The 27702-nt window shown below is 44.5% G+C and overlaps 1 protein-coding gene across 1 annotated transcript in view; it reads left to right on the forward strand.

Annotated features, from left to right (window-relative positions):
* Positions 1-202: 202 nt before the first annotated feature.
* Positions 203-27702, forward strand: part of stag1a (stromal antigen 1a) — a 44792-nt gene continuing 17292 nt past the window's right edge. Inside the window, exons 1-10 of the mRNA XM_036982728.2 lie at positions 203-445; positions 18065-18327; positions 18490-18610; positions 18695-18944; positions 19079-19155; positions 22819-23023; positions 23191-23342; positions 23454-23527; positions 23620-23743; positions 24621-24799. Coding sequence (XP_036838623.1) covers positions 18299-18327; positions 18490-18610; positions 18695-18944; positions 19079-19155; positions 22819-23023; positions 23191-23342; positions 23454-23527; positions 23620-23743; positions 24621-24799 — 1211 coding nt within the window. The 5' untranslated portion in view covers positions 203-445; positions 18065-18298. The remainder of the gene's footprint in view (positions 446-18064; positions 18328-18489; positions 18611-18694; positions 18945-19078; positions 19156-22818; positions 23024-23190; positions 23343-23453; positions 23528-23619; positions 23744-24620; positions 24800-27702) is intronic.

A 27702-nucleotide genomic window follows, 5' to 3' on the forward strand; every position in this document is an offset into this window, starting at 1 on the left:
TAATCTAGATGTTATAGCCTCCTAGATGTGTCCTCTGTTAAGGCCTATTTACCATCAAACCACCGAACAAAACACTGCCAGCTAAACTCGCCCTCCCCTTCTACGCGTGCCCGTGGAACTGAGCGCGCCCCCCTCTGTTTCCCTCTTTTCGCGGGGTCCTGCAGTGCCTCCCCTCTCCTCGCCCCCGCGGCGCGCACCCGTTGCAATCATCTCGTCTGTGTCCGCCAGGAGGCAGTAAGGTTGCAGTGAGAGGCTGCGCCACCAGAACAGCATTACAGCGAGGAAGGCTCCACCAGATGGCAGTTTAGGATTGTTCCTTTCTGCTCCAAGGCGCGGTTCCCGCTTCTCACGACATATTTACAATATTAAAATCGACACACTTTTATCAGATATATCGATTTTTTATTTCGGAAGACAGTAATCGATTGGTCGATGGCCGGTAAAGGTGAGTTTGTTTGGTATTTTGGTTGTGTTTTTGGCTTGTGCGAAAGGGGAGACGGGTCTCAGAATCAAGATGGTGGATTCAGAGAGCGAGAGAGGGATGGGGAGAGAGGAGGGGGATGGGTGCTGCTCCGCAAGCTAGCGGAGAGAGAACTGGATGTGTTCTCTCTCTTCCCTCTGTTCGGCTAGCTAGCTACATGGTCGAGGGCCATTAGCGGGAATGTCTCTCCATGTCAGATTACAGGGACGCACGAGAGACTTGACCGCTGTGTTTTGCCAGAATCACTTTTCACCACTCGCTCTTAGTTTTCCCGTTACTAAGACAATGTGTGTGACGTGTTTTTATTGCTCTTGATAGACGGACAGATTCAAAGCGTCAACACAGTGTTGTATGCAAACTCTCTTATTGCAACGTTATAGTGCCGCCTGCGCGACCTAGCCACACATTGCTATTGTTGCTAGCTAACCCTAATTCATTGCATATGTGTCGGGGTTTCGGATGATATATTTGGGAGCAATGTAACGTCAGTGTTAGTCAGGTTGCTGTCACCAGTGCTATTTGACATCCATCCTTGCCAATCTATCACTCCATTCGTAGAGATTCTGCAGAAATTTCACCAGTAACCTTAGCAACATTGTTTCCTGTTTTCCCACCCATTGTTTTGACATGTTACTTATTGTACCGAAGTTCAACGTTGGGATTCTTGACAAATTGCAACATTTTGACTAGTAGATTATTTTTTGTAAAGTGCAGCTAGCTAGTTTGCTAACCCACTCCGCCCCTTTCTCTGCTAAACGAAATTTAGCGGGGAAGTGTGTGAGGGGGATGGGTTCCAAATCCAACCCTGGTTACAGTCCAACGCTGTTGGTCTCCATGCTTCCTACTCCAGACCTCTCTCCCAGGGATCCATTCTTCTGTCAGAAGTCAGTTATGGGTTAATGAGGATATCTGTTCACTTCTACCGTTTCATATCCACATACATCTTTCTTTATTATGGAGTTTGAGACTATTTGGTCAAGTTAGCTAGCTAGCTGGCTAATTTAAGCCTAACTCTTTGATTGTGTTACACACCCAACTTCACTGCTCTTTGTATAGAGTCTAGAGTCGGATGTTTAGGGTAAAGGATTATACAGGCAGCTTGTGTCCTCGTGATCATTCACTGATTGTCAACAAAGTGGTTATGCAACAAGCTCAGCCATGTGACTTTCCACCAGCAGACTGAACTAGCAGTCTACTGTAAGCTATGCATCCTGGAAGACCAACTGACTGTAAACTACCACTGGTGCTAGAGATACAAAATAACTTTATTGTCCCACATTGTTATGTTCCCCCTCTCCTTTTGCATAGAACGTACAACATTGCCTGACAATATTTAGTACACAGCCATAAAACACCACAAACTGCAGGCCAGGATATGATCTTCACTTGGCAGGGCTGTTGTTGACACAGTTCTTGGTTGAGTAGTGTGACTTGGTAAGATTTCCAGTGTATGACTAACCTATTACATATGGCAAATCAACTTGAAATGGGAAACGTTTCAATGCAATGGGGTATACAGTACTTTTGAGCAGCCTAGTTTTTGACTTCGTTGAGTCGGGGGCTGGGATACAAGTCTACAAACCTAACATTTTAGCAATAGTTCTACAGCACAGATGCTGCCCATCTGCAACAGTTTGAGGGTCTGTCTCTTCAAACAGCACCTTGCCTCCTCTACCACCTTGCCTCCCTTCTTATCTGTTGGACTTGTATTGCCATCACTTTCACCTGCACTTATTCGGCTCATGATGTCGTTGTTTTACGTACTCTAGTTGAATGCACAGATTGTGTCATACATTGTCAGCTAAAAAAAAGGTTGATGTCAAGCCCAGGTTATGTGGATAAGACTGGTGCTAAATGACTCAAATGTAATGTCATTTAGATTTCTTTTTCATGGTTTTTGAAGAACATGGGAGTACAAATTCACTGAAATAGGTTTCCTAATAGCTTACCAATATTATCCAAAAACATTTGTTGGAAATAGGCTAGAGTTGTAGACTAATAATGTTTTCAATGAACGAGAACCAAACATGAAACACTAGCAAGCTGCTGTTTACACGAAAGTTAACCAGAGGCGCTAGTCGTGGATTAAAAGGCAACGATACCGCTTCAAACAGCACTGTCGTTTTTCATATTTTAATTCCTTTACAACTACTAATAGTAGCTGCTAACTTGCATAAACTTGGTCGCCAAGCTCATAGTCGCCGACCATTACGTTGCAGAATGTGTCCTTGTTTGCACCACCCGTTAACTGGATGGTCTCCGGTAGTTTGACCGTTAGCGGTAGTGCCTGGTGTAATCGTGGCATTTAGTTAGGCCACATGTAGGACCTTGAACAAAACATTTCAATTTGTTTAGACCAGGGGAAGAGCTAGATGGGGAGCCCTCCCTACCTATTCAAAGGCAGGGGAAACACTGGAGTGGCTGTTCTGTAAGGAACAGGAAGTTACCGTCGCTCTCTCATTGAAAACAATGACATCTGGTCATTCTGCCGTGGGCCCAGTCCAGTAATCCAGACGAAACTGTTATGTAGCAGACCGTATATGAATGCAGCAGTAGGTCATGTGGAGTCTACATTAAAGGAGAGGTTGGCAACTAGATTCAACCACAGGCAGGTTTTTATCAGAGCCGATGGTCGTGGGACCGGAACATGATTATAATAATTTGTACACTGCAAATGGACATAAATGGCTGTATTTTCAAATAACAGTAATTTCATATCTTGATTTCATTGAGACATGAGACATCTCTTTTTTTGGGGATTTCCTTGTGATTTTGGTATTATTTGACCCAAAACTGAAATCCTAAATGATTATATATATTAACTCAGGGAAAAAAAGAAACGTCCTCTCACTGTCACCTGCGTTTATTTTCATCAAATTTAACATGTGTAAATATTTATATGAACATATCACAGACATGTGACTAACAGACATGGAATAATGTGTCCCTAAACAAAGGGGGGGTCAAAATCAAAAGTAACAGTCAGTATCTGGTGTGGCCACCAGCTGCATTAAGTACTGCAGTGCATCTCCTCCTAGTGGACTGCACCAGATTTGCCAGTTCTTGCTGTGAGATGTTACCCCACTCTTCCACCAAGGCACCTGCAAGTTCCCAGACATTTCTGGGGGAAATGGCCTTAGCCCTCACCCTCCGATCCAACAGGTCCCAGACATGCTGAATGGGATTGAGATCCGGGATCCTCGCTGGCCTTGGCAGAACATTGACATTCCTGTCTAGCAGGAAATCACGCGGAGAACGAGCAGTATGGCTGGTGGTATTGTCATGCTGTAGGGTCATGTCAGGATGAGCCTGCAGGAAGGGTACCACATGAGGGAGGAGGATGTCTTCCCTGTAACGCACAGCGTTGAGATTGCCTGCAATGACAAAATGCTCAATTCGATCATGCTGATGACACTCCGCCCCAGACCATGACGACCTCCAAATCGATCCTGCTCCTGAGTACAGGCCTTGGTGTAACTCTCATTCCTTCAACGATAAACGTGAATCCGGTGAGACAAAACCGCGACTCGTCAGTGAAGAGCACTTTTTGCCAGTCCTGTCTGAGCCAGCGACGGTGGGTTTGTGCCCTTAGGTGACGTTGTTGCCGGTGATGTCTGGTGGGGACCTGCCTTACAACAGGCCTTCAAGCCCTCAGTCCAGCCTCTCTCAGCCTATTGCGGACAGTCTGAGCACTGATGGAGGGATTGTGCGTTCCTGGTGTAACTCGGGCAGTTGTTGTTTCCATCCTGTACCTGTCCCGCAGGTGTGATGTTCGGATGTACTGATCCTGTGCAGGTGTTGTTACACGTGGTCTGCCACTGCGAGGACGATCAGCTGTCCGTCCTGTCTCCCTGTAGCACTGTCTTGGGCGTCTCGCAGTACGGACATGGCAATTTATTGCCCTGGCCACATCTGCGGTCCTCATGCCTTCTTGCAGCATGCCCAAGGCACGTTCACGCAGATGAACAGGGACCCTGGGCATCTTTCTTTTGGTGTTTTTCAGAGTCAGTAGAAAGGCCTCTTTAGTGTCCTACATTTTCAGAACTGTGACCTTAATTGCTTAGTATATATATATATGTGTGTGTGTGTATGTATATATATGTATGTATGTGTGTGTATATATATATGTATATGTATGTATATTACTAATCTTTGGGGGCGTGGGCCTGTGTAATGACTAGTATATTTATAGTAAGTTATTAATTTGTAATAGCTAGTTGATTTGTGTGACTTAACCAGTTTTGATTTGTAACTGATTTAGTATTTTTATGATCAGGCCAATTACACAATACATTATACTGTAACATGTTGCCATTACACAGCTCCAGAGTGTCCACCTTAACTTCAGCAGACTCAGTTTAGACAGTTCTTGAATTCAAGCTGAATCCAGATTTAGCACTGTGTTTGTGAAAGTGTGTGTGTGTGAAGAAAGTATTATTTCAGTTTTAGGGAATGACCATTATCAAGCGGGTTCGCTGAATGAATAGGCCCTACGTCTCTTTAGAATAATGAGAAGATATTGAAGCTAGCTAAAGCAAATGGTATGTATACAGGGAAGCTGTAAGGACCACTCACAGTGAAATAAAAACTTTATAGCTTCAATTGACATTAGAAAAATCTGATAGCTAACTACACCACAACCAGCTAGCTGACTGTCTGGTTGTGTTGCATCTTAAGCTGTGGTGTATTTTGCTAGCTGGTTGTGGTGTAGTTGGTTGTGGTGTAGGCCTAGTTTAGCTAGCAGTTTGTGTTGTAATCAGCTAGCGGCTGTTTAGCGGGTTGGCTAGCGGATGTTTAGCGGGTTGGCTAGCGGATGTTTAGCGGGTTGGCTAGCGGATGTTTAGCGGATTGGCTAGCGGTTGTTTAGCGGGTTGGCTAGCGGATGTTTAGCGGTTTGGCTAGCGGATGTTTAGCGGGTTGGCTAGCTGCTGTTTAGCGGGTTAGCTAGCTGACCTGTAGCATCAGATGGAGAGAGAGAATGTGTGGCTGAAAATGCTCTGAAGCCTTCCTGTCCAGCGCTGCGCTTGGTTGATTAACATCATTCCCTGAGACCTAGCAGACTGGTGTACTTGTTGGCCACTTGGTTCAACACCCAGTTGGCTATACTAGTGTAACATGAAATGTATGTATCTAAAGGCATTGAAAGCACACAGTCAAGTATGTTTCAGCACGGTAGCATTGCATCTAACGCTAACATGATGATGCTGCTAATATTTCTCCAGCCGATGCTTGACTGATTTGTTTTTCTAGCACATTATTCTCCAACACTACTACTGCTGGTGACACATTTAATGTGGGCCTACCCTCAGGGGATCAATAAAGTACAGTTACATACACACACTAACATACATATTTTACATCATTGTCTGCATATATATATATATATATCTCGTGCTCCTGAGATTTTCTGTCAGAGAAAGCCTGCTCTCACTCAGATTAAGGGTGTGTGTTGTTCACTTCATCTGCCCTTATAGTCTCATGTGGGATTAAGGGTTTCCCTGTAGCACGTTAGATTAAACTACCCCTTCTAACCCCCAGATTATCAGATTACTCCATTACCATTGTATCAGCAGTGGTCTGGTAAACTACCCTCATGGAAGATGAACCTTGCCTGTCAGGACCTGAAGACTAATGTTAGGATGTTTAGGCTTTAGCTCAATGGGCTAATGCAGTCTGGAGTTGAGATGATGAGAGGTCAGGCCCTAGGTTCTATTTCTGGACAGTCACACTAGCACATTGACAACCTGGGAATGTCACTTTCCCCCCAAACACCTTTGGCCAAACAAACATCTGACTTCATAGGCTGACTGCAGGAAGTTCAGCCCTGGACATGTAGTGCTCTTGAACCCACAGTCTTTATCACACACACACAGACACACACACAGGGATTCTGCTAGTCACAGTAATGGGTTCTCTGTAGTGAAATGATAACATTCTGGAGCCTCTTATGTCATTAGGGTATAATAGCCTCAGCTGGAGAAATCAAAGTGTGTGTGGGGGGGTGAATAGCAACAGACAGTGAATGTGGGTCAAGGTGAGAGAGGCAGAAAGATGAGACAAACTAATGAGTCTCTCTCTCCCAGCTCCCCCCAGCCATCCTCCCCTCTCTCTTCCTCCTCTGCTCCCGTTGATCTCCCTTTGTGCTCTTGTTCTCTCCTCCATTTCACTCTCCCTCCCTCGCTCTCCCTGCGTCTCCATTTTGCGATAGCTGCAGTGAGCCAGGCGGCCATTGCAGAGAGAATCTTCATTTTCCTTTTTCCTTTCTCTTTCTTTTTTTCTTGCCTGCTTTATTTAGAAACCTTTTGTTTTTTTTATGTAGAGGCTGCAGCCCAAAGCCTAGACTAGAGCTCTGTAAAACCACTGTATTACTGTAGAGCCTGCAACCCAAAGACTACACTAGAGCTCTGTAAAACCACTGTATTACTGTAGAGCCTGCAACCCAAAGCCTACACTAGAGCTCTGTAAAACCACTGTATTACTGTAGAGCCTGCAACCCAAAGCCTACACTAGAGCTCTATAAAACCACTGTATTACTGTAGAGGCTGCAGCCCAAAGCCTAGACTAGAGCTCTGTAAAACCACTGTATTACTGTAGAGGCTACAACCCAAAGCCTAGACTAGAGCTCTGTAAAACCACTGTATTACTGTAGAGCCTGCAACCCAAAGACTACACTAGAGCTCTGTAAAACCACTGTATTACTGTAGAGGCTGCAGCCCAAAGCCTACACTAGAGCTCTGTAAAACCACTGTATTACTGTAGAGGCTGCAGCCCAAAGCCTAGACTAGAGCTCTGTAAAACCACTGTATTACTGTAGAGGCTGCAACCCAAAGCCTAGACTAGAGCTCTGTAAAACCACTGTATTACTGTAGAGGCTGCAACCCAAAGCCTAGACTAGAGCTCTGTAAAACCACTGTATTACTGTAGAGGCTGCAACCCAAAGCCTAGACTAGAGCTCTGTAAAACCACTGTATTACTGTAGAGGCTGCAACCCAAAGCCTAGACTAGAGCTCTGTAAAACCACTGTATTACTGTAGAGGCTGCAACCCAAAGCCTAGACTAGAGCTCTGTAAAACCACTGTATTACTGTAGAGGCTGCAACCCAAAGCCTAGACTAGAGCTCTGTAAAACCACTGTATTACTGTAGAGGCTACAACCCAAAGCCTAGACTAGAGCTCTGTAAAACCACTGTATTACTGTAGAGGCTGCAGCCCAAAGCCTAGACTAGAGCTCTGTAAAACCACTGTATTACTGTAGAGGCTGCAGCCCAAAGCCTAGACTAGAGCTCTGTAAAACCACTGTATTACTGTAGAGGCTGCAACCCAAAGCCTAGACTAGAGCTCTGTAAAACCACTGTATTACTGTAGAGGCTGCAGCCCAAAGCCTAGACTAGAGCTCTGTAAAACCACTGTATTACTGTAGAGGCTACAACCCAAAGCCTACACTAGAGCTCTGTAAAACCACTGTATTACTGTAGAGCCTACAACCCAAAGCCTACACTATAGCTCTGTAAAACCACTGTATTACTGTAGAGGCTACAACCCAAAGCCTACACTAGAGCTCTGTAAAACCACTGTATTACTGTAGAGGCTGCAGCCCAAAGCCTATACTAGAGCTCTGTAAAACCACTGTATTACTGTAGAGGCTGCAGCCCAAAGCCTAGACTAGAGCTCTGTAAAACCACTGTATTACTGTAGAGGCTGCAGCCCAAAGCCTATACTAGGGCTCTGTAAAACCACTGTATTACTGTAGAGCCTACAACCCAAAGCCTACACTATAGCTCTGTAAAACCACTGTATTACTGTAGAGGCTACAACCCAAAGCCTACACTAGAGCTCTGTAAAACCACTGTATTACTGTAGAGCCTACAACCCAAAGCCTACACTATAGCTCTGTAAAACCACTGTATTACTGTAGAGGCTACAACCCAAAGCCTACACTAGAGCTCTGTAAAACCACTGTATTACTGTAGCGCCTACAACCCAAAGCCTACACTATAGCTCTGTAAAACCACTGTATTACTGTAGAGCCTGCAACCCAAAGCCTACACTAGAGCTCTGTAAAATTACTGTAGAGCCTGCAACCCAAAGCCTAGACTAGAGCTCTGTAAAGACATTGTATTACTGTAGAGGCTACAGGCCAACGCCTACACTAGAGCTCTGTAATTCCACTGTATTACTGTAGAGCCTGCAACCCAAAGCCTACACTAGAGCTCTGTAAAATTACTGTAGAGCCTGCAACCCAAAGCCTACACTAGAGCTCTGTAAAATTACTGTAGAGCCTGCAACCCAAAGCCTACACTAGAGCTCTGTAAAGACATTGTATTACTGTAGAGCCTGCAACCCAAAGCCTACACTAGAGCTCTGTAAAATTACTGTAGAGCCTGCAACCCAAAGCCTACACTAGAGCTCTGTAAAATTACTGTAGAGCCTGCAACCCAAAGCCTACACTAGAGCTCTGTAAAGACATTGTATTACTGTAGAGCCTGCAACCCAAAGCCTACACTAGAGCTCTGTAAAACCACTGTATTACTGTAGAGCCTGCAACCCAAAGCCTACACTAGAGCTCTGTAAAACCACTGTATTACTGTAGAGGCTCTCTGTAATATAGAGTCCATGATGCTGCATTATTAAGTGAACCCCCACTACAGATACCTTAGAGCAGGCCAGAGGAGCTCCACTCATTTGTCAAGGGGGCTTGAGTTTATTTATTGGCATGATTCAAGGGACCAGAGAATGAAAACTAGGAAGGTATTTTTTTCATGGCCAATGGGCTGGACACAGTGAGGACACATGTTATTCCCTTATTACATTTTACATTGGAGTCATTTAGCAGACCCTCCTATCCAGAGCGTCTTACAAGAGCAATTAGGGTTAAGTGCCTTGCTCAAGGGCACATTGACAGATTTTCCCCCCGACACACACATTTCACTACAATATCTACTACGCTGTTGCTTAAAGACTCATTCCACGTGGGACTGGCAGAGAGAAAGAGATGGGGAAGAGTAGGAGAGGGAGAAGATGGACGAATGGGGAGTGAGTGAAAGAGAGTGGTTGTGTGTGAGATACTTCATCCTGTCACGTCATTACCCTTCAGAACAGGGTTCTCCAATAAGCGGCCCACCGGGGATGTTATTTTAAATAAATATATATATTATACAGTACCAGTCATAGGTTTGGACACACCTACTCATTCCAGGGTTTTCTTTATTTCTACTATTTTATACATTGTAGAATAATAGTGAAGACATCAAAACTATGAAATAACACATGGAATCATATAGTAACCAAAAAAAGTGTTAAACAAATCAAAATATATTTTTGTTTGAGATTCTTCAAAGTAGCCACCCTTTACCTTGATGGCAGGTTTGCACACTCTTGGCATTCTCTCAACCAGCTTCACCTGGAATGCTTTTCCAACAGTGTTGAAGTGAGAGTTCCCACATATGCTGAGCACTTGTTGTCTGCTTTTCCTTCACTCTGCAGTCCAACTCATCCCAAACCATCTCAATTGAGGCTTTAAGACAATTTAAGACATTTGTTGTCTTAGGTCTCTCTTTATGTTGTGTTGTCTCTCTTGTCGTGATGTGTGTGTTGTCCTATATTTATGTTATTTAAAAAGAAAAAAAGTGAATCCCAGCCCCCGTCCTTGCAGAAGATCTTTTGCCTTTTGTTGGGCTGTCATTTTATAAATAAGAATTATATTCTTAACTGACTTGCCTCGTTAAATGAAGGTTAAAATAAATAATAATTGGGTTGAGGTCGGGTGATTTGTGGAGGCCAGGTCATCTGATGCAGCGCTTCATCACTCTCCTTCTTGGTCAGTCAAATAGCTGAAGCGTGTGTGTGTATACGTTAGAGGTCGACCGATTTATGATTTTTCAACGCCAATACCGATTATTGGAGGACCAAAAAAGCCGATAACGATTAATCGGCCGTTTTTTATTTATTTATTTATTTATTTATTTATTTATTTATTTTCATTCAATACTGAATCAACACTTATTTTAACTTAATATAATACATCAATAAAATCAATTTAGCCTCAAGTAAATAATGAAACATGTTCAATTTGGTTTAAATAATGCAAAAACAAAGTGTTGGAGAAGAAAGTAAAAGTGCAATATGTGCTATGTAAGAAAGCTAACGTTTCAGTTCCTTGCTCAGAACATGAGAACATATGAAAGCTGGTGGTTCCTTTCAACATGAGTCTTCAATATTCCCAGGTAAGAAGTTTTAAATTGTAGTTATTTTAGGAATTATAGGACTATTTCACTCTGTACCATTTGTATTTCATTAACCTTTGACTATTAATGTTCTTATAGGCACTTTAGTATTGCCAGTGTAACAGTATAGCTTCCGTCCCTCTCCTCACTCCTCCCTGGGCTCGAACCAGCAACACAACGACAACAGCCACCATCGAAGCAGCGTTACCCATGTAGAGCAAGGGGAACAACAACTAGAAGGCTCAGAGCGAGTGACGTTTGAAATACTATTAGCGCGCGTTAACTAGCTAGCCATTTCACTTCGGTTACACCAGCCTCATCTCGGGAGTTGATAGGCTTGAAGTCATAAACAGCGCAATGCTTGACGCACAATGAAGAGCTGCTGGCAAAACGCACAAAAGTGCTGTTTGAATGAATGTTTACGCGCCTGCTTCTGCCTACCGCCGCTCAGTCAGATACTTAGATACTTGTATGCTCAGTCAGATTATATGCAACGCAGGACACGCTAGATAATATCTAGTAATCTCGTCAACCATGTGTAGTTAACTAGTGATTATGATTGATTGTTTTTTATAAGATAGAATTAAACTTAACTAGCAATTTACCTTGGCTTACTGCATTCGCGTAACAGTCAGTCTCCTGGTGGAGTGCAACGAGAGAGGCAGGTCGTTATTGCGTTGGACTAGTTAACTGTAAAGTTGCAAGATTGGTTCTCCCGAGCTGACAAGGTGAAAATCTGTGGTTCTGCCCCTGAACAAGGCAGTTAACCCACCGTTCCTAGGCCGTCATTGAAAATAAGAATGTGTTCTTAACTGACTTGCCTAGTTAAATAAAGGTATATCATTATTTTAAAAAAAATTTATCTGCAAATCGGCGCCCAAAATTACAGATTTCCGATCATGAAAATTTGAAATCGGCCCTAATTAATCGTCCATTCCGATTAATCGGTCTACCTCTAGTATACGTACATACACACACACACACACACACACCGTGCCTTCAGAGTATTCACACCCCTTGACTTTTTCCACATTTTGTTACAACCTGAATTTGAAATGGATTAAATGTTTTGTCACTGGTCTACCCACAATACTCCATAATGTCAAAGGAGAATTGTGTTTTTAGAAATGTTTACTAATTCATTAAAAATGAAAAGCTGAAATGTCAGTAAGGATTCAACCCCTTTGATATGCCAAGTCTAAATACATTCAGGAGGGAACATTTGCTTAACCCTTATTAATTACACGTTGGATGGTGTATCAATACACAACAAAGATACAGGCGGCCTTACTAACTCAGATGCCGGAGAGGAAGGAAACGGCTCAGGGATTTCACCATGAGGCCAATGGTTACTTTATAACTGTTACAGAGTTTAATGGCTGTGATAGGAGAAGACTAAGTATGGGTCCACAACCTTGTAGTTATTCCACAATACTAACCTAAATTACATTTTGAAAATAATAAATCCTGTTCAGAATAAACATATTCCAAAACATGCATCCTGTTTGCAACAAGCCACTGCTGTCAAAAATGTGGCTAAGCAATTCAGTTTTTGTCCTGAATACAAAGCGTTATGTTTGGGGCAAATACAACACATTACTGAGTACCACACTTCATATTTTCAAGCATCGGGGTGGCTGCATCATGTTATGTGTATACTTGTAATTGTTAAGGACTCGGGAGTTCTTCAGGATAACAAATAAATGGAATGGCAAAATCCTAGAGGAAAACCTGGTTCAGTCTGCTCTCTACCAGACACTGGGAAATTAATTCACCTTTCAACAGGATAATAACCTAAAACACAAGGCCAAATCTAAACTGGAGTAGTTTACCAATAAAACAGTAATGTTCCTGAGTGGCCGAGTTACCGTCTTGACTTAAATCTACTTGAAAATATATGTCTAGCAATGATCAACAACCAATTTGACAGAGCTTGAAGAATTTTGAAAAGAATAATTGGCAAATGTTGTACAATCCAGGTGTGGACAACTCTTAGAGACTTACCCAGAAAGACTCAGCTATTAATTTGACCTTTATTTAACTAGGCAAGTCGGTTACAAATTCTTATTTTCAATGACGGCCTAGGAACAGTGGGATAACTGCCTTGTTCAGGGGCAGAACGACAGATGTTTACCTTGTCTGCTCTAACCACTAGGCTACCCTGCCGCCCCGCTATAATCCATGCCCAAGTTGATTCTAACATGTATTGACTCGGGGGTGTGAATACTTTTGTAAATTAGATATTTCTGTATTTCATCTTTTAATACATTTGCAAAAATGTCTAATCATGTTTCCACTTTGTCATTATGGGGTTGTGGTTATTGACTGGAGATGGGTGAGAAGAAAAACTAACGTGAATCCATGTTTAATTCAGGCTGTAACACAACAACATGTGGAATAAGTCCAGGGGTATTGAATGCTTTCTGAAGACCCTGTATCTGTTTGGGATTCTTGCAGTCAAATTATTTATAACTATGTTCCGACCATCCGCTCAAGGAAAACTCGGCCCACAGCTGAATGTAATTGGGGAGCCTGCCTTAAGGTGTCTGTCTGCTTCTCCTTCCTTGTACGACTGGGGTCATGACTGGGTTAGGGGAGTTCCATCTCTTTCATTGACCTGCATGGGGATAATACTGGTCCCCCTATTTTCCTTATTTACTTATTCTCACTCTTTTCAGAGTCTCTTGTTTACTTATTCTCCTTCTTCTCAGTCTCTTGTTTACTTATTCTCACTCTTTTCAGAGTCTCTTGTTTACTTATTCTCCTTCTTCTCAGTCTCTTGTTTATTTATTCTCACTCTTTTCAGAGTCTCTTGTTTACTTATTCTCCTTCTTCTCAGTCTCTTGTTTATTTATTCTCACTCTTTTCAGAGTCTCTTGTTTACTTATTCTCACTCTTTTCAGAGTCTCTTGTTTACTTAGTCTCACTCTTCTCAGACTCTCTTGTTTACTTATTCTCACTCTTCTCAGAGTCTCTTGTTTACTTATTCTCACTCTTCTCAGAGTCTCTTGTTTACTTATTCTCACTCTTCTCAGAGTCTCTTGTTTACTTATTCTCACTCTTCTCAGAGTCTCTTGTTTACTTATTCTCACTCTTCTCAGTCTCTTGTTTACTTATTCTCACTCTTTTCAGAGTCTCTTGTTTACTTATTCTCCTTCTTCTCAGTCTCTTGTTTACTTATTCTCACTCTTTTCAGAGTCTCTTGTTTACTTATTCTCCTTCTTCTCAGTCTCTTGTTTATTTATTCTCACTCTTTTCAGAGTCTCTTGTTTACTTATTCTCACTCTTTTCAGAGTCTCTTGTTTACTTAGTCTCACTCTTCTCAGACTCTCTTGTTTACTTATTCTCACTCTTCTCAGAGTCTCTTGTTTACTTATTCTCACTCTTCTCAGAGTCTCTTGTTTACTTATTCTCACTCTTCTCAGAGTCTCTTGTTTACTTAGTCTCACTCTTCTCAGAGTCTCTTGTTTACTTATTCTCACTCTTTTCAGAGTCTCTTGTTTACTTATTCTCACTCTTCTCAGAGTCTCTTGTTTACTTATTCTCACTCTTCTCAGAGTCTCTTGTTTACTTATTCTCACTCTTCTCAGAGTCTCTTGTTTACTTAGTCTCACTCTTCTCAGTCTCTTGTTTACTTATTCTCACTCTTTTCAGTCTCTTGTTTACTTATTCTCACTCTTCTCAGAGTTTCTTGTTTACTTAGTCTCACTCTTCTCAGACTCTCTTGATCTACATAATTTGATCATCCTCTGTCTCTGTCTCTCTCTGTCTGTTTCTCTCTGGCATTCCCCTCAGGTGAAAACTCTTGTTATTATACCTCTGAGGGATGCTATGGTCTCTCTCTGTCTTCCTCGCCAGGCTGGTCTCCCTCTGTCTTCCTCTCTTCCTCGCCAGGCTTGTTGGCTCTCATATAAAACCTCAGAGATAAGAACCCCTCAGTGTTCAACTGAATGGGCAGTATTGAAATGAGACAGAAGTACATAGCTGGAGCAGTCCGTATCATTCCAGTCCTAGCTGGTGTAGTGTGGCGTTAGGACCATGACTGACTCCTCTGATCTCTCTGCCCTCATTTCTCTGGAGTCGACAACTGTTTCAGATCAGAGGACAATAGCATGCCCAAAAGTCTTCTTCCAAATGACATGGTTTTATGTTTCAGAAAACTGTGTGACATTTCAGAGACTATAATCGTGTCCTTTTTTTACTAGTTGGCCTAGTTGTCTTGGTCCAGATTGAATGGCCCAGTAATTACAGGCAGCAGTCTCATAGAGCTGTCTTTTATATGTTATTTCCCTCTCTTTCACCTGTGTCTAGTTGCTGTTGGAAACACCTCAGGTGTTTTTGTTTTGAGTTCTGACAGGATCATTTTTCTTATGAGTGATGCTCTTTGGATTGCAGAAGCTTGAATAGTGTGTGTGTGTCTCCAGGTTAAGCTGTGTGTGACTCCAGGTTAAGCTGTGTGTGTGACTCCAGGTTAAGCTGTGTGTGTGTGTGTGTTTGTGTGATCTCTAAGAATCAGAGTGCCTGTTAAAATGCATAATTGATGTAGGCAACACCTTCTCTCTCACTTCCCCATGGAGCCGTCTGTGAGTGAAGCGTCATGCTCTGCCAAATGATAGGATATTTTACAGTTGACTGCTGTCCTCCTCCTCCAAAGAGATGTGCTGTCCTCATCTTCAGTGCTGTTAGTTCCCACAGCTGTGTTGGTCAGAGGCAGCCTAGTGACCGTACTCTCTATCCTTGTTCCCATCATGACAGCATTCTTATGGCCGACTTTATTCAGGTGAAGTAGGATTGTATAATGTGGAAGGGCGATAATGTGGAAGGGCGATAATGTGGAAGGGCGATAATGTGGAAGGGCGATAATGTGGGTGATATGTTATTATCTGACAGGTCGTTATAGTTGAAAACAGCGGAGATCCTCAACAGCAGTGAAAGGGACGTCTAACGAATCCCCAGAGATCACAATGGATATCTTCATCTCTTTTGTGCCTTCTTACCCCCTGTCCTTCTCCCCCCTCCTCTTTCCCCAATCTCCCCCCTCCATCACTCTCTCTCCTCCCCACCCAGTCCCTTCTCACTGATCAGCCAATCAGGGGAGGGGGGCTTATGACCCACAAGGGTTGCCATGGCAATGCCTGCCTGCCTCCCGGAGTACATGTCATGCATGTTAAGTGGCTTACACACACACACACACACACACACACATAGTTATGTGTGTTCGGTCAGACCACAGATGATAAAATATGAGCCCTGCATAACTCTCTGTAATGTGTTATACAAGCCCTCGCTGCCTGCCTCTCTCTCTGTGTTTGTGTGTGTGTGTGTATGTGTGATCTCTCACATTGATTCTAAGCAGGATTAGCCTATTATAGCAGAGGAAGCGCTGGTTATTCTGTGTGGTATGACACACACACACATTCCTGATGCCACAGCACCACCTGTAATGTCAGGGTGAGTGCTTCAGAGCACTCCAAGCAGTGAAATCACACAATTCCACTCTCTCTGTCTCTCCTTGTGGTGCTGCTCTGCTCTGTGAGAAAGGGACACAGACACACACACACACACACAAACCTCTCACCCGGGCATCTCCCAAAGCTGTCAGAGCCCAGTAACTGGAATACAGATACCACAGGTGTGTGTGTTGGCTGCTCTCTTTTTAACAGTGAACAAACACTCCCTCCAGGCTTCTTTGTGAGAGAGAGAGATCAATGTTAATTAAGGAGTATTCGTAACAGTAGTCTTCAGTCAATGGTCAATAACTCTGGCAGACAGCCATCTCTGGCCTTCTGCCAAGGTGACGCACAGCTTTCAAATACTATCTGAACCCAGTCACACAGATTTCCCCTGTTGCTTTTGCCTTCTATTGTCCAGAGAGAGAGAATATAGAATTGGGGAGGGAAGGAAGGGAGGAGAGGCAGAGATGGAGAGCACACATTTCAGCCAGCAGTGGGGACCGTAATGATCCCTGGAGAGATGCTACTAGAAGTGTGGTGGTGGTAGGGGGGCTGTACTGCATAATGACAGTAGCTGATGGTTAGCGTTCAGGATTTCCCTCTGTGTTTTTACAGCTCTTCACATCCTACCACCTTTTATTAGTTAACCTCAATGTGTACCATTACATGGTACCCAATATTGGGTAAAAAATATACTGACATTTACAAGTCCAATCAACAATTGACTTTAATTGATAAATAAATCAATAAACTATCATATGTGTATATTATAGACAGGTACAAACTAGCTATATTTAGTCTATTTTCACAAACATCAATAAACAAGAGTTGATAAAGCTGAGTGTCCACCATCTCATCCCTCTCATCACTTCTCTCTGTGTGCTCTGCTGTGTGTGAAGGACAGACAGAGGGGTGTGTGTGTGTGTTGGTAACAGACTCACTCGGCTGGTGTGCTCAAGCTCTCTCCAGTTTCTCTGTGTGTGAGAACATTTAAATACAGTCTCTCCTAGCCTGCCCCCTACTGTTGTTTAAGCCCAGTCTCAGCCACACACACACACTCACCCTCCATAACACTCCCTAGACACACTCAACAAAGAGACAAAACACCACATAAACTCACGTTTAACTTATTGAGAGGTTAGATGATTTTTCTAATGATTAAAACCTTGTTAAAGCTGTATAAAGTGTGTTTAAGTTGATGGAGGTGAGAGGACTTTGTGGATCATACTGCCATTGGTGGCCGAAGCAGGGTACTGCACCCACTCGTTGATATTTACTACACTCGGCCTAATATTTAGTAATGACTTATTTTTATAAATTGGGCCAGGGTTTTTTTTTTTCCTATCCAGGCAAACAAATTGACTAGGACAAACGTTAGATCTAACGTATAGCCTATAGAAGGAGCCCTAGAGTTTTCCTGACCTTGCAACCCTGAAAAACTCTGGGTTCTAATCAGTAACAAATGATTTTCCCATTTTCATAAAGGATCAGATTTTTTACTTTAAGTTGAAATCATGTTGTTTGAAATGATTAGAATGTATAATGTTGTGGTTGAAATGATTAAATCTAATTGAATTGTTTAGAATGTTGTTGACATGATTAGACCTCTTTCTGTTTGTAACGATACTCTCGACACGCCCCCTCTAGACTTTACTGTTGCACTTCCTAAAGTGGCCAGTTGGTGTCGCCCTTTCCACTCTTTCTCCTCTACTCTGCCAGCTTTCTTTCTCTCCTTCTCCCTACCTTCTATCTCTCCTCTACTACTCATTCTTTCACCTATCATTCCTTTTTTCGTTCTCTTTTTCAAGTTCCGTAAATGTTGAGAATATTCCAAACCAAATCACCAGACATTTGTGACAAATGACTAAACTGTGGTTCTCTCTCTCTTTTTTTTCTCTCTCTCTCTAGGGGCTGGTGTGTTGTGAGAGCTGTGTCTCCAGTGTTGAGTGAATTTGGTCACCCCTCTGTAACCCCCACCACACACGCGCACGGCTGACTCACCCCCCCCCCCCACCCTCCCCCCCGCCCTCCAGCGGACCACACACACCCACCCTTTCCTGAGGACACACACCCCTCCCTCCAGCGGACCACACACACCCACTCTTTCCTGAGGACACACACCCCTCCCCTGCAGCAGTCAGGATGATCACCTCTGAGCTGCCTGTCCTACAGTGAGTCTTTCCCTGTTGCATCGTCAACCAAAGCCTCATTAAGAGATCACAACACACCCCTGATGCGGTAATTAGTCGAACGTAGGTGTGTGTGTAATGTATGTTGTGACTGCTGAGTGTGGGTAGAATTATGTAGTAGTTATAAGTGTGTGTGTGTTGCAGGGACTCGTCCAATGAGAGCGGAGCGGCAGACACAGTGAGTCTGAGTGTGAGTGTGAGTGAGCTGGAGGACCCGACAGACACTAAAGGCAAGAAGAAGAGAGGGAGGCCTGGCAGACCACCAGTAAGAACACCTTTCTACGAGGTTCCTTCTCTCTGCATAGTCTCTTCCTGTATATCTGAACCCTTTGCCCCTCCCTTTTTTAAGGCAGCCAATAAGAAGCCTCGGAAGTCCCCAGCGGAGAAGGCTACAGGCGGGGCTAAAGGGAGGAAGGCCAATGGGGTCCCTCAGACCAACGGCGAGGGAGGAGACCCCGTCACTCTGTTTGAGGTGGTCAGAATGGGAAAGAGTGCCATGCAGTCTGTGGTTGATGACTGGATCGAGTCGTACAAGCAGGACAGAGACATCGCCTTACTGGACCTCATCAACTTCTTTATCCAGTGTTCTGGCTGCAAAGGTATTACTGTTAACTGCTACCGACACAACAGACAACATTCTGATTTATATAGGCCTCATTTCCAGGTTGGTTGTTGAACTGTTGTATTGTGGTTGTTAAAAGGTTGTATTGTGGTTGTGCGTAACCCTCTTCAGGCACGGTGCGCATCGAGATGTTCCGGAACATGCAGAACGCGGAGATCATCAGGAAGATGACAGAGGAGTTTGACGAGGTAATGCATCAAAGCTGTCATTGGTCGGATGAGGGGAGGGAGGGAGGGAGGGATAGGCGGGTGGATATAGACTGACATGTGTATTGATGTACATCAAGGACAGTGTGACAACTGATGATTATAAAAAGGGCTTTATAAATAAATCTTAATTGATTGACTACCCTCTCACCATGACAGTGGGGACTACCCTCTCACCCTGTCCTCACCCCAGTAATAGATCAACATATTGATCATGTTTATCTGTGGTCTGCAGGACAGTGAGGACTACCCTCTCACCCTGTCCTCACCCCAGTAATAGATCAACATGTTGATCATGTTTATCTGTGGTCTGCAGGACAGTGGGGACTACCCTCTCACCCTGTCCTCACCCCAGTAATAGATCAACATGTTTATCTGTGGTCTGCAGGACAGTGGGGACTACCCTCTCACCCTGTCCTCACCCCAGTAATAGATCAACATATTGATCATGTTTATCTGTGGTCTGCAGGACAGTGAGGACTACCCTCTCACCCTGTCCTCACCCCAGTAATAGATCAACATATTGATCATGTTTATATGTGGTCTGCAGGACAGTGGGGACTACCCTCTCACCCTGTCCTCACCCCAGTAATAGATCAACATATTGATCATGTTTATATGTGGTCTGCAGGACAGTGAGGACTACCCTCTCACCCTGTCCTCACCCCAGTAATAGATCAACATATTGATCATGTTTATATGTGGTCTGCAGGACAGTGGGGACTACCCTCTCACCCTGTCCTCACCCCAGTAATAGATCAACATATTGATCATGTTTATCTGTGGTCTGCAGGACAGTGAGGACTACCCTCTCACCATGTCCTCACCCCAGTAATAGATCAACATGTTTATCTGTGGTCTGCAGGACAGTGAGGACTACCCTCTCACCCTGTCCTCACCCCAGTAATAGATCAACATGTTTATATGTGGTCTGCAGGACAGTGAGGACTACCCTCTCACCATGTCCTCACCCCAGTAATAGATCAACATATTGATCATGTTTATCTGTGGTCTGCAGGACAGTGGGGACTACCCTCTCACCCTGTCCTCAGCCCAGTAATAGATCAACATATTGATCATGTTTATCTGTGGTCTGCAGGACAGTGAGGACTACCCTCTCACCATGTCCTCACCCCAGTAATAGATCAACATATTGATCATGTTTATCTGTGGTCTGCAGGACAGTGGGGACTACCCTCTCACCCTGTCCTCACCCCAGTAATAGATCAACATATTGATCATGTTTATCTGTGGTCTGCAGGACAGTGGGGACTACCCTCTCACCCTGTCCTCACCCCAGTAATAGATCAACATATTGATCATGTTTATCTGTGGTCTGCAGGACAGTGGGGACTACCCTCTCACCCTGTCCTCACCCCAGTAATAGATCAACATATTGATCATGTTTATCTGTGGTCTGCAGGACAGTGAGGACTACCCTCTCACCCTGTCCTCACCCTAGTAATAGATCAACATATTGATCATGTTTATCTGTGGTCTGCAGGACAGTGAGGACTACCCTCTCACCCTGTCCTCACCCCAGTAATAGATCAACATATTGATAATGTTTATCTGTGGTCTGCAGGACAGTGAGGACTACCCTCTCACCCTGTCCTCACCCCAGTAATAGATCAACATATTGATCATGTTTATCTGTGGTCTGCAGGACAGTGAGGACTACCCTCTCACCATGTCCTCACCCCAGTAATAGATCAACATGTTTATCTGTGGTCTGCAGGACAGTGGGGACTACCCTCTCACCCTGTCCTCACCCCAGTAATAGATCAACATATTGATCATGTTTATCTGTGGTCTGCAGGACAGTGGGGACTACCCTCTCACCCTGTCCTCACCCCAGTAATAGATCAACATGTTTATCTGTGGTCTGCAGGACAGTGGGGACTACCCTCTCACCCTGTCCTCACCCCAGTAATAGATCAACATATTGATCATGTTTATCTGTGGTCTGCAGGACAGTGGGGACTACCCTCTCACCCTGTTCTCACCCCAGTAATAGATCAACATATTGATCATGTTTATCTGTGGTCTGCAGGACAGTGAGGACTACCCTCTCACCCTGTCCTCACCCCAGTAATAGATCAACATATTGATAATGTTTATCTGTGGTCTGCAGGACAGTGAGGACTACCCTCTCACCCTGTCCTCACCCCAGTAATAGATCAACATATTGATAATGTTTATCTGTGGTCTGCAGGACAGTGAGGACTACCCTCTCACCATGTCCTCACCCCAGTAATAGATCAACATGTTTATCTGTGGTCTGCAGGACAGTGGGGACTACCCTCTCACCCTGTCCTCACCCCAGTAATAGATCAACATATTGATCATGTTTATCTGTGGTCTGCAGGACAGTGGGGACTACCCTCTCACCCTGTCCTCACCCCAGTAATAGATCAACATGTTTATCTGTGGTCTGCAGGACAGTGGGGACTACCCTCTCACCCTGTCCTCACCCCAGTAATAGATCAACATATTGATCATGTTTATCTGTGGTCTGCAGGACAGTGGGGACTACCCTCTCACCCTGTCCTCACCCCAGTAATAGATCAACATGTTTATCTGTGGTCTGCAGGACAGTGGGGACTACCCTCTCACCCTGTCCTCACCCCAGTAATAGATCAACATATTGATCATGTTTATCTGTGGTCTGCAGGACAGTGGGGACTACCCTCTCACCCTGTCCTCACCCCAGTAATAGATCAACATGTTGATCATGTTTATCTGTGGTCTGCAGGACAGTGAGGACTACCCTCTCACCCTGTCCTCACCCCAGTAATAGATCAACATGTTTATCTGTGGTCTGCAGGACAGTGGGGACTACCCTCTCACCATGTCCTCACCCCAGTAATAGATCAACATGTTGATCATGTTTATCTGTGGTCTGCAGGACAGTGAGGACTACCCTCTCACCCTGTCCTCACCCCAGTAATAGATCAACATATTGATCATGTTTATATGTGGTCTGCAGGACAGTGGGGACTACCCTCTCACCCTGTCCTCACCCCAGTAATAGATCAACATATTGATCATGTTTATATGTGGTCTGCAGGACAGTGAGGACTACCCTCTCACCCTGTCCTCACCCCAGTAATATATCAACATATTGATCATGTTTATCTGTGGTCTGCAGGACAGTGAGGACTACCCTCTCACCCTGTCCTCACCCCAGTAATAGATCAACATATTGATCATGTTTATATGTGGTCTGCAGGACAGTGGGGACTACCCTCTCACCCTGTCCTCACCCCAGTAATAGATCAACATGTTGATCATGTTTATATGTGGTCTGCAGGACAGTGGGGACTACCCTCTCACCCTGTCCTCACCCCAGTAATAGATCAACATGTTTATCTGTGGTCTGCAGGACAGTGGGGACTACCCTCTCACCCTGTCCTCACCCCAGTAATAGATCAACATATTGATCATGTTTATATGTGGTCTGCAGGACAGTGAGGACTACCCTCTCACCATGACAGTGGGGACTACCCTCTCACCCTGTCCTCACCCCAGTAATAGATCAACATATTGATCATGTTTATATGTGGTCTGCAGGACAGTGGGGACTACCCTCTCACCATGTCCTCACCCCAGTAATAGATCAACATGTTTATCTGTGGTCTGCAGGACAGTGGGGACTACCCTCTCACCATGCCCGGGCCGCTGTGGAAGAAGTTCCGCTACAACTTCTGTGAGTTCATCTGCGTATTGATACGTCAGTGCCAGTACAGCATCATCTACGATGAGTACCTCATGGACACGGTCATATCCCTCCTCACGGGACTATCTGACTCACAGGTCAGAGCTTTCAGACACACCAGCACACTGGCAGGTAAGAGACTCCCTTTCTTGCGCTCTCTCTCCCTCTCTCTCCCTCTCTCTCCCTCTCATGGTGAGAGGGTAGTAGAACTGGAGACCAGTGTCATTGCTCGGTGTAGATTACTAGATCTATCTATACGTCTCAGTTGTATTGTGGCCCTGTCTGTCGTCTCCCTCCAGCGATGAAGTTGATGACAGCGTTGGTGAACGTGGCGTTGAACCTCAGTATCCACCAGGACAACACCCAGAGACAGTATGAGGCTGAGAGGAACAAGATGGCCGGAAAACGAGCCAATGAGAAGCTAGAGCTGCTGCTGCAGAAGAGGAAGGAGGTACGTGATTGGTCTGCTGGTGGTTGGAGGAGGGGCTAGGATCCAACATCTGTCATTCCTCTGAAACGGACCTTCACACACTCTGACCTCCTGACTGTCGTTCCCCCACAGCTCCAGGAGAACCAGGATGAGATTGAGAACATGATGAACTCCATCTTCAAAGGCATCTTTGTCCACCGCTACAGGTACACACACACACACACACACACACACACACACACACACACACACACACTAATGAAAGTAGTGATGATGACGGTGTTGGGGTGTGTTTCAGGGATGCTATAGCTGAGATCAGAGCTATCTGTATTGAGGAGATTGGAGTTTGGATGAAGATGTACTCTGACGCCTTCCTCAACGACAGCTACCTGAAATATGTAGGATGGACCTTACACGACCGGGTAGGCATGCGCACACACACACACACACACACACACACACGGGCATGCACACAGGGGCATGCACATAGACTTACACTATTTGTCTCTCTCTTTGTCTCTCCTCTCTCTCTCTCTGTGTCTCCTCTCTCTCTCTCTGTGTCTCCTCTCTCTCTCTGTGTCTCCTCTCTCTCTCTGTGTCTCCTCTCTCTCTCTCTGCGTCTCCTCTCTCTCTCTCTGCGTCTCCCCTCTCTCTGCGTCTCCTCTGTCTCCCCTTTCTGTCTCCCCTCGCTGTGTCTCCTCCTCTCTGTCTCCTCTCTCTGTCGCCTCTCTCTGTCTCCTCTCTCTGTCTGTGTCTCCCCTCTCTCTGTCTCCCCTCTCTCTGTCTCCCCTCTCTCTGTGTCTCCCCTCTGTGTCTCCCCTCTCTCTGTCTCTCCCCTCTCTCTGTCTCCCCCCTCTCTCTGTCTCCCCCCTCTCTCTGTCTCCCCCCTCTCTCTGTCTCCCCCCTCTCTCTGTCTCCCCCCTCTCTCTGTCTCCCCCCTCTCTCTGTCTCCCCCCTCTATCTGTGTCTCCTCTGTGTCTCCTCTGTGTCTCCTCTCTGTGTCTCCTCTCTGTGTCTCCTCTCTGTGTCTCCTCTCTCTGTGTCTCCTCTCTCTGTGTCTCCTCTCTCTGTGTCTCCTCTCTCTGTGTCTCCTCTCTCTGTGTCTCCTCTCTCTGTGTCTCCTCTCTCTGTGTCTCCTCTCTCTGTGTCTCCTCTCTCTGTGTCTCCTCTCTCTCTGTCTCCTCTCTCTCTGTCTCCTCTCTCTGTCTGTGTCTCCTCTGTCTCTCTCTCGCTCTCGCTCTCTCTGTGTCTCTGTCTCTGTCTCTCTCTCTCTCTCTCGGTCTCTGTGTCTCTGCGTAGCAAGGTGAGGTCCGTCTGAAGTGTCTGAAGGCTCTCCAGAACCTGTACACCAACAGAGAACTGTTTCCTAAACTGGAGCTGTTCACCAACCGCTTCAAGGACCGCATCGTGTCCATGACTCTGGATAAGGAGTATGACGTGGCTGTGGAGGCTATTAGACTGATCACTCTCATCCTGCAGTACGTATCTCACACACACACACACACACACACACACACACACAAACCTCACGGTTTTGAGTCACGGATCGGATCACTTTTCGCTTCCGCAACAAAAAGGAGACGAATAACTTTGTTTTCCATTTATTACTGAAAGAACACTTCAAGTAAGGAACTTTTCAGTGTTTAAATAAAATCTTCAAATAAAATGTTCAATACTCAATTGTTAAATTAAAGTGCAATATGAGGCATGATAGCTTCTTCCTTTGGACAATAGTGAATGTAAAAATAGCCTGTGTCCAAGTCATTAAACAAAAGTAAATAACGAAAGCAAAACAGATCTGAGTTTATAACTTCACATTATTCTTCTAAAAGATGAGGATGTCTGGGGAGAGGGGAAACCTCTTTCCAGTCACTATGTCCCCTGCCGTGGAGAACACCCACTAGCTAGGAACTGAAGTGCTAGGCCCAGCCGGGAAACCTCTTTCCAGTCACCATGTCCCCTGCCGTGGAGAACACCCTCTAGCTAGGAACTGAAGTGCTAGGCCCAGCCGGGAAACCTCTTTCCAGTCACCATGTCCCCTGCCGTGGAGAACACCCTCTAGCTAGGAACTGAAGTGCTAGGCCCAGCCGGGAAACCTCTTTCCAGTCACTATGTCCCCTGCCGTGGAGAACACCCACTAGCTAGGAACTGAAGTGCTAGGCCCAGCCGGGAAACCTCTTTCCAGTCACCATGTCCCCTGCCGTGGAGAACACCCTCTAGCTAGGAACTGAAGTGCTAGGCCCAGCCGGGAAACCTCTTTCCAGTCACTATGTCCCCTGCCGTGGAGAACACCCTCTAGCTAGGAACTGAAGTGCTAGGCCCAGCCGGGAAACCTCTTTCCAGTCACTATGTCCCCTGCCGTGGAGAACACCCTCTAGCTAGGAACTGAAGTGCTAGGCCCAGCCAGGTAGCATCTTGCCAGCATAGCAATGTGAGGGTATTTACACTCCATTGTTTTTCCACCATGTCAGTGGATCACCATCCAGTGGAATGCTGCCTGCTGCCTGGTAGGATGTCACCTCCTCTTTGATGCTGTTGGCAAACGTCTTGCCTGTGTCCTTGCTCACAAAGGTCTCCCCGAAAAGCTCCTTCATGACCAAATGATTTTGTGGAGGAGATGCCTCTGAGTCTGGCCGTGTCAGCTCTGTGCCTTGACCCTGCAGAAAAAATGACTTGATCTGTTAAAACTAACTCATTATTTATTTTCATATTTCATAGAACTATAATTTTGTCAATAACATTTAATAAAAGCCATTTATTCCAAGTAAACAATGGATTTCTAATATCAATAGTATAGACTAGATGTCGACGATTCTGATTTTTCAACGCCGATACCGATTTATTGGAGGACCAAAAAAAGCCGATGTCGATTAATCAGCCGATTCTTAAAAAAATATATATATTTTTTTTATATATTTAAAAAAAAAAACATTTTTAATTTTTTGTTGTTGGTAATAATGACAATTACAACAATACTGAATGAACACTTATTTTAACTTAATATAATACATCAATAAAATCAATTTAGCCTCAAGTAAATAATGAAACATGTTCAATTTGGTTTAAATAATGCAAAAACAAAGTGTTGGAGAAGAAAGTAAAAGTGCAATATGTGCCATGTAAGAAAGCTACTGTTTCAGTTCCTTGCTCAGAACATGAGAACATATGAAAGCTGGTGGTTCCTTTTAACATGAGTCTTCAATATTCCCAGGGAAGAAGTTTTAGGTTGTAGTTATTATAGGAATTATAGGACTATTTCCCTCTATACCATTTGTATTTGATTAACCGTTGACTATTGGATGTTCTTATAGGCACTTTAGTATTGCCAGTGTAACAGTATAGCTTCCGTCCCTCTATTTAGTGCGCGCTAACTAGCTAGCCATTTCACTTCGGTTACACCAGCCTCATCTCGGGAGTTGATAGACTTGAAGTCATAAACAGCGCAATGCTTGACGCACAACGAAGAGCTTCTGGCAAAACGCACAAAAGTGCTGTTTGAATGAATGTTTACACGCCTGCTTCTGCCTACCACCACTCAGTCAGATACTTGCATGCTTGTATGCTCAGTCAGATTATATGCAATGCAGGACACGCTAGATAATATCTAGTAATATTATCAACCATGTGTAGTTAACTAGAGATTATGATTGATTGTTTTTTATAAGATAAGTTTAATGCTAGCTAGCAATTTACCTTGGCTTACTGCATTCGCGTAACAGGCAGTCAGTCTCCTTGTGGAGTGCAACGAGAGAGAGGCAGGTCGTTATTGCGTTGGACTAGTTAACTGTAAGGTTGCAAGATTGGATCCCCCGAGCTGACAAGGTGAAAATCTGTCATTCTGCCCCTGAACAAAGCAGTTAACCCACCGTTCCTAGGCCGTCATTGAAAATAAGAATGTGTTCTTAACTGACTTGCCTAGTTATATAAAGGTATTAAAAAATATATATATATATTTTTTAAATCGGCGCCCAAAAATACCGTTTTCCGATTGTTATGAAAACTTGAAATCGGCCCTAATTAATCGGCCATTCCGATTAATCGGTCGACCTCTAGTATAGACTAAGATTAGACTGCAGTATATTTTAATATTTAAGTGATTCACTCTTTATTTTTTTTTACCTCTTCAGTGGCGCGATCACGGTTTGTCCTCCTGTAGGGCAGGGTCTAGGTGAGACAGGGACTTGCAACAGACAGGGACTTGCAACAGACAGGGACTTGCAACAGACAGGGACTTGCAACAGACAGGGACTTGCAACAGACAGGGACTTGCAACAGACAGGGACTTGCAACAGACAGGGACTTGCAACAGACCGGGACTTGAACCTTGGATCCAGTGCAGTAGATCTATGAAGGTAGTCCTGTACATTAGGGGGGGTACCAG

This window comes from Oncorhynchus mykiss, chromosome 7 (assembly GCF_057628025.1).
Source record: "Oncorhynchus mykiss isolate SJ-2025 chromosome 7, ASM5762802v1, whole genome shotgun sequence".
Lineage (NCBI taxonomy): Eukaryota > Metazoa > Chordata > Actinopteri > Salmoniformes > Salmonidae > Oncorhynchus > Oncorhynchus mykiss.